Below are 6499 nucleotides of genomic sequence, written 5' to 3'. Positions count from 1 at the left end.
TGCCAGGGGTCAGCGCAAATAGTGTGTGGTTTTTTATAGTGTGTGTTTTTTTTATCGATTTACTGTATGTTTAGAGATTTTATACATTTGTTTTTTTTTCTTTGCGAGTTTGTTTACGTCTTTCTTTCATTTCTTTTTCTGTGATGGGAAGTGTGCCGATCGCCGTAGCGTGTTACAACAAATCAATAATAGAGGCGTTACAGTAATGGTGAGGTCTGTCAGTGCACTTTGAGAGGCATTCACCACTATTGCTCTCGTTATGTACTTGGCAGCTTTGTACTTTCTCCTTGCTTTCGCTATTACCTTTTTCCATGCATTGTCTCGGATAGTTGTGTTGTGTGTGTGCGTGTGTGTGAGTGTGACTGCCTTTTCCTTCGTTATATCTGCCTACTATTCCGATAATATCCTATACAGCCCTCAATAACTTATCGCCGCTCCCCATGCGAAGACGCATTTTGCCCAATCACGGCATGCGCACAAATTTCTTTCTCCTGCTTGTCGAATATCGGGCTTCTCCCTGCGGTTTCTCATTTGCCACGCGCATTGCTTGCTAAAGTAGGCGTTGGGGAAGCAGTGCTGAGGAAGAAGCCCTAAGAGTGTGTAGACAAACGTGTGGTTGTTTTTTTTTTGGGGGGGGGAGGGGGGGAGTGGAGTGAGGCAGCTGGGGGAGAAACAATGCTGAATATTGTTGGTCTCTTGTTGAGTTGAGTTGAGTCTGTTTGTATGCGTGGATTTGTTTGTTCGTTTTTTTTTCTTTGCTTGCTGACGAGGTAGGTGGCGGAGCCGTGGATGGGGACTGGCATGAGGCAAAGGAGAGGTGTGGGAAGAGAAAAATTTGTATCGGGCGAAGAAACTTTGAAGTTCATGGGGCCCGCTTTTGTTGCTGTTGCTTTTCCACCTTTTTTGCGGCGAGGGGATGTGCGTGGGGCACAGAATGCATCCGGGCAAGGAGGACACGTGGCAGCTGCTCCGTTGCTGTGAATAAGTGTTGCTACATCCTCTCGGATCCGATTTCCCTTCCCGCCTTCCTCTCCCCATTCCTCCTCTTCTGCACTTCCTCTTCTCTTCTCTTTCCCTTTTCGACGGCGGCGGTGGGACGCTGAAGGAAGGCAGAGCGGAAGGCGTGCCTACTAGTTTTTCTCCTGGAGATGCGGTGGGGGTTGGGGGGAGGCAAAGCCCGGTCTTTTTATTCTTATCACTCGTTTATTTACTTATTTACTTTATTTTGTTTTATTTCTTTGCTGCGATCTCGCCATGTGGCTTCGTTTCAATTCCTGTCTAACGCACTCCACCTCTTTCTGTGTGTGTGTGTGTTTTTTTTTTTTGCTGCTTGCGTTATATCTGGCGTGATAGTTGCATCGGCCCTCTCTTTCTCCCTATGTGTGACTTGCACTTTCTCACGGCTGCCCACTGTGCCTCAGTGGGTGCTTAACCTTTTACACGTCACGGGCGACACGCGTGTTGAGTTATGCGCCTACCGCGGCGTCTTCAGGCGGGACAGCCGGAGGGCAGTAAGCGCAGACGCATTAAAGGAGGTTGTGCAACCAAAAGAAAAACTTTATGATAGTTTCTACTGTTGCCATTATTACTGCTATTATATATATATATATATATATATTGTTTTCTCTGTGTGTGTGTGTGTGTGTTTGGTGGTTTTGTTGTTGTTTTCTTTCTTTTTCGTGATCTTCAGGATCACTAGGCACAGGTCGTTGAACGGGAGCAATAAGAGCAGTTTGTTGCCCTGAGAAAAAGTGGGGAGGGTGCTGCCCCTTCCCGTCTGTATTTCGGTTGCTACGACCTGTTTCCCCCTGGCACGCACTAGTTCACGTGCCCCTGCCCAACTCTGCTTCGTGTCTTGCGCTGCAGCTGCTTCATATCCCCAGAGTAGCGCAACGCGTGCACACACACGCACACGCACACATAGAAATAGGCTTGTACTGTTGCAAGATGGGAATAGAGTTTTTTCTTCTTGTAAATAAGCAGGGGCAGACACGTCTGGCGCAGTACTCGTCCTTCTTGTCTATTGCTGAGCGTACCGCTCTTGAGGGTGAAGTTGTGCGCAAATGTCTGCAACGGCGAGACGCGGATTGCAGCTTTGTTGAGCATCTGCACTATAAGCTTATCTACCGCCGCTATGCCTCTATATTCTTCATTGTTGGCGTTAACAACACCAGTGTCTCTTCTGCGGGGGTCAATGTCAGTGGTGGGGCGGCAGCAGGAACCTCCTTGGGCGGTGGCGTTGTCTCCGCGGCGGCACCACCACCGGGCGAGCCCTGTAGCAACCCGGGGGACTCGCAGGAGGAAGGGGAGCTAGCAATGTACGAATTCATTCATCTTGTGGTGGAGACGCTTGACAAGTACTTTGAAAACGTGTGTGAGCTGGACGTGATGTTCAATGTGGAGAAAGCCCACTTTATTCTTGAGGAGATGCTTGTGAATGGGGGAGTTGGGGAGACTAACAAGCTTCTTATCCTGCAACCACTGGTGCTGATGGACAGAGAGCCCCGCAAGGTGTAGGTGTTCGAGGAAAAGCGCGAAGGCTCCTCTTCACGTCCGCGCTGGGGCGTCTTTTGTGGCCGCCAGCTTGCTGTTTGTTCGGTTTTTGTTTCGCTTTCTGCGTGTTTGTTTGGTGTCTCATTTTTGCTGTGCCCTATCGTTACTCCTCCTATCCCTCCCTCCCTCCCTCTCTCCACTACAGTCAGCACACACACACACACTCACACACGCTCGCACTTCGCATCCTCTTTCCTGCCGGCAATCGAGCATAGTGGAGAGGCAGGCGTTAATGCGTTCAATATGTATGACGCTCTATTAGTTATTATGGCTTCTTCTTCTTCTTTTGTTTTTTACCGCCCCCACTTTTTCCCGATGTATTCTTTTCCCTCCGTTTTACGTTTGTATGCGTCTCTTGCGTTTCTCTCTCTTCGTGTGTGGTTTTTTTTTCTTGGAGAGGGGATATTCCTTTTGCCGGCATCGGCCCACTACCAACGTAGACGCAGGGCAAGACACAAGGGGGCAGCCCGACACGTGGCGCTCGCAAGGCATCGCACAGGGTGTCACGGCACAATCACAGCGTGTGGAGGGTGTGAGGCAGGGACGGAAAAAGAAAAGCTGGAGAAGCGATGGTGCTGAAGCAGATTGGTGTCCGCACCACTCACGACAAGGTGCTGGAGGAACGTGAGAATGCCTTGATGGAGGCGATTGCAAAGGAGAACGAGAACCCGTTTCAGCGGGCGGCTGACGCTATGCTCGGCGCGGTCAGCCACTTGTACACCAACTACTTATACACGTCTGGAACACTGCTGCTGGCGTGGACGTGGTGGGGGCTCTATCCACGCTACGCACGCTTTCGTCAGAAGCACATCATGCGCTTCCGTCGCGGGCGGCAGTCTGAATTCCGTCGATGGTTCTTTTACACGCGGCATATACCCAAGTGGGACAAGAAATACCTTCAGCGTCTGGAGCTGCCGCGTCGGATGAGGCCAGGGGTGGTTCCAGTTCACAACTTCTCGCCGAACGCGAATGTGGGTTCCACCTTGGCCTCCGCGAATTCTTCATCGGTAGCTTTGTCGCATGATGCAGACGCGGGGGCCGTAGCGCCTTCGGCCCATGCAACTGCAGGAGATGCGGCACCTTTTATCACGGTTCGCCTCACAGATGGAGCTTCGTTTGCGGGTGGATCCCGTGCGAAAATGGAGAGGACTGTCACTTCTGGTGTGTGTAGCCTGAACGAATCCTTGCAGCAGCAGCTAGAGGAGGGGCGCATATTAGGCTGGGACTCTGTGGACCCCGTTGTGATGCAAGGGGAAGTGCAGCAGCTAGTGAAGAAGGCTGGTGGTGTTGTTGTGCTGAAGGAAACACACGAAACGCGGCGCTCTGTGCCCGTGGACCGCGAGGTGTGGTGGGTCTCGCTCGAGGAGGCAAACCGACGACGGGAGTGGTGGTTCTGGTTGCAGGTGCTCGTGGCCGCCCGCATCTTGGAGGACCTACTCGACATGCCGGAGATGCCTGACTTTGTGCAGTAGCGTTACAGCGAGGCAAGCAAACAAAAAGCGATGGACGCACCAGGGAAAGAGAGAGAGAGATGAAGTGGAAAAAAGACACATACGCGCAAAACACTTTGGAAGGGGTGGGGTGAAACCCCGTGGTATCGCCATGAAGGCTGTGTATGGGGGAAGACGGCTCTGTAGCTACTGGGGGGTGCATAGTATGTTGTTGTTTGTTTGTTTTTGTTGAGCCCTTTCCCTCCTTCATTGGCTGCTTCTTTCTCACGCACATGCACACACTCTCTGTGTAGCTTTGGGAGGATGGACTCACCTGTCCTCAGAATATGTTCCACGTGCTCTTTTGGATCTCTCTGCCCACGGGGAAAGGATTAAGCACATCATATATATATATATATATATATTTGTTTTCTTTTTCTGGCTTCTCCAGGAAACTATTGCGGAACGGAGTAATTGTTTGAGTTAACTACTCTGTAAAAAAAAGGAACATAGGGAAGCAATGACAGAGGAGGGGCCGGAGTTGCATCAGTTCTGGAACACGCAGCCTGTGCTGCAGCCAGGCGCCGCTGCGACCCGTTCGGTGGGGCCAATGGAGCCGGAGAAGTCTGTTGATGACGTCCCCACCGAGCCCTTGGCAATTGCCTCAACACTTGAGTGGTGGTCGCCTGACATGGACAGCGACGATGATGTGCGGGCCGTATACGAGCTGTTGCGCGACAACTACGTGGAGGATGGGGACAGCATGTTTCGCTTTAACTACTCGGAGAATTTTCTGCGCTGGGCACTCGCGCCTCCGGGGTACCACGCATCCTGGCACGTAGCGGTGCGGCGTAAGCGCGACCAGGCGCTGATGGGGTTCGTCTCGGGCATCCCAATCACAATGCGCATGGGCACCCCAAGGGAATTCCTTCCCCCAAAGAAAGATACCGAAGACAAGGAGAAGGAGTCAGAGGAGAAGAAGGAGGATACTAACCAAGACGAGAAACTGTATCTCGAGCCTCGTGCCATCTGCGAGATCAATTTCCTTTGTGTGCATAAATTGTTGCGGGCGAAGCGGTTGGCACCGATCCTCATCAAGGAGGTGACACGCCGGGTGCATCTGATGAACATTTGGCAGGCGATCTATACGGCTGGTAGGCTGCTGCCGACACCCTTTTCTACGGCGCAGTACTTTCATCGAGGTCTGAACCTGCAAAAGCTCCTGGATATTAAATTTTGTTCGGTACCGCCACAATACAACAAGTTTCAAAATCCGATTTCCATGATGAAGCGTTTCTATGCAGTCCCCGAAGAGCCCAAGACACGTGGTCTTCGACCTATGGAGCCGAAAGACGTGCCACAAGTGGCGAAATTGCTGCGTGAGAAGCTTGCCAAGTGTGACGTTGCCCCTGTATTTACGGACGAGGAGGTGGCCCACTACACGCTGCCCCGTGAGGGTGTATTGGTGAGCTACGTGGTAGAGCGTCCTGTCGCTGGTGGCGGTGATAGACATGCCGCTAGTCACGACGTGGACAGCAATAAAGGAATCCATAAGCAAATCACCGACTTCTTTTCATTCTTTTCACTTCCATCGTCTGTGATTGGAAATAGCAAGCATTCCATGCTATATGCAGCCTACGTGTTTTACAATGCAAACACAACACTCTCGCTGGAGCACCTCATAAGCGACCTCCTGGTTGTGGCGCATAATCAGGGCTACGACGTATGTAATCTTGTGGATATCCATGACAACGGTGAGTACATAAAGGATCTCAAGTTTGCTCGCGGTGATGGACAGCTGCACTATTACTTCTACAACTGGGCATACCCCACGCTGCCGCAGAGTAAAGTGGGTTTGTTTATGCTGTAGCGGCGAAGGCGGTCGACAGAGAAGCGCCTGTGTGCGTGTCTGTGTGTGTGTGTGTGTGTGTGTGCGTTTCTGGGTTTGTGGCTAGGTAACGAAATAAAATGTCGCAGTTGTGGAAACAGAGTGCAACACGAAGGAAGAACGCCGCCCGAATTCTGGAGAAGCGAAGCGGAAGGGGGGGGGGACTAACAAGGGTGAAAGGAGAGAGGGGCGTAAAACTATGGAGATGCATGACCCTAAAAGAAAAAGAAAAGAAAAGAAATAAATAAATAAAGGGGATTATCGCCATGATGTACGTGAAACCGCTATAAAGGAGGTGAATGCGATACATGGGATGTTGTGCGAGTCGTTTTTGGTGTCCTCCATCTATGCGCTGTGCCGTTGCTTTATGGTGTTCCACTGCTAGCAGTTGCTCTTCTACTGTAGGACGGTCGCGGGGTTGCTGCGGGGATGGTCCATTGCTTCCTTAACATCCACTGAAAAACCCAGAGTCACACCGAAAGGGAGAGAGAAACGGCGAGAAGGAAGTATTGAGACGAGTTATATTAGCCCTTATTCGGGGTGACGCGGAGGGGAAAATTGGTGGATGCCTCCGCATTTCCTGTGTGACACGCTTACTCTGCGGGTTTGGCGAGAAAAGAGAGGGATG

General features: G+C 51.3%; 3 protein-coding genes across 3 annotated transcripts, besides 13 other annotated features; all 3 read left to right on the top strand.

Moving 5' to 3' along the window:
- Window positions 1-86: 86 nt before the first annotated feature.
- Window positions 87-136: a sequence feature (A-rich).
- A 194-nt stretch (window positions 137-330) lies between these two features.
- Window positions 331-361: a microsatellite.
- Window positions 362-713: 352 nt separating this feature from the next.
- Window positions 714-762: a sequence feature (A-rich).
- Window positions 763-1012: 250 nt separating this feature from the next.
- Window positions 1013-1081: a sequence feature (GA-rich).
- A 103-nt stretch (window positions 1082-1184) lies between these two features.
- Window positions 1185-1240: a sequence feature (A-rich).
- Window positions 1241-1592: 352 nt separating this feature from the next.
- Window positions 1593-1618: a microsatellite.
- Window positions 1619-1627: 9 nt separating this feature from the next.
- Window positions 1628-1665: a microsatellite.
- Window positions 1666-1899: 234 nt separating this feature from the next.
- Window positions 1900-1921: a microsatellite.
- A 26-nt stretch (window positions 1922-1947) lies between these two features.
- On the top strand, window positions 1948-2517 carry Tco025E_08143 (clathrin assembly sigma-adaptin protein complex 4; the record flags this gene model as incomplete). The annotated part of the gene is made up of 1 exon (XM_029374998.1): window positions 1948-2517. The coding sequence occupies one exon, from the start codon at window positions 1948-1950 to the stop codon at window positions 2515-2517; it is 570 nt and encodes a 189-aa protein (XP_029224881.1).
- A 71-nt stretch (window positions 2518-2588) lies between these two features.
- Window positions 2589-2629: a sequence feature (A-rich).
- A 73-nt stretch (window positions 2630-2702) lies between these two features.
- Window positions 2703-2733: a microsatellite.
- Window positions 2734-3122: 389 nt separating this feature from the next.
- Tco025E_08142 (uncharacterized protein) lies at window positions 3123-4025 on the top strand (the record flags this gene model as incomplete). The annotated part of the gene is made up of 1 exon (XM_029374997.1): window positions 3123-4025. The coding sequence occupies one exon, from the start codon at window positions 3123-3125 to the stop codon at window positions 4023-4025; it is 903 nt and encodes a 300-aa protein (XP_029224880.1).
- A 361-nt stretch (window positions 4026-4386) lies between these two features.
- Window positions 4387-4408: a microsatellite.
- Window positions 4409-4503: 95 nt separating this feature from the next.
- Tco025E_08141 (putative N-myristoyl transferase) lies at window positions 4504-5853 on the top strand (the record flags this gene model as incomplete). The annotated part of the gene is made up of 1 exon (XM_029374996.1): window positions 4504-5853. The coding sequence occupies one exon, from the start codon at window positions 4504-4506 to the stop codon at window positions 5851-5853; it is 1350 nt and encodes a 449-aa protein (XP_029224879.1).
- A 28-nt stretch (window positions 5854-5881) lies between these two features.
- Window positions 5882-5917: a microsatellite.
- Window positions 5918-6088: 171 nt separating this feature from the next.
- Window positions 6089-6124: a microsatellite.
- Between the last annotated feature and the right edge of the window lie 375 nt (window positions 6125-6499).

Source organism: Trypanosoma conorhini, assembly GCF_003719485.1.
Source record: "Trypanosoma conorhini strain 025E chromosome Unknown Tco_14.4_contig_00707, whole genome shotgun sequence".
Lineage (NCBI taxonomy): Eukaryota > Euglenozoa > Kinetoplastea > Trypanosomatida > Trypanosomatidae > Trypanosoma > Trypanosoma conorhini.
The sequence above is the reverse complement of the archived record's forward strand: the minus strand, read 5'-3'. Positions and strand labels throughout refer to the sequence as shown.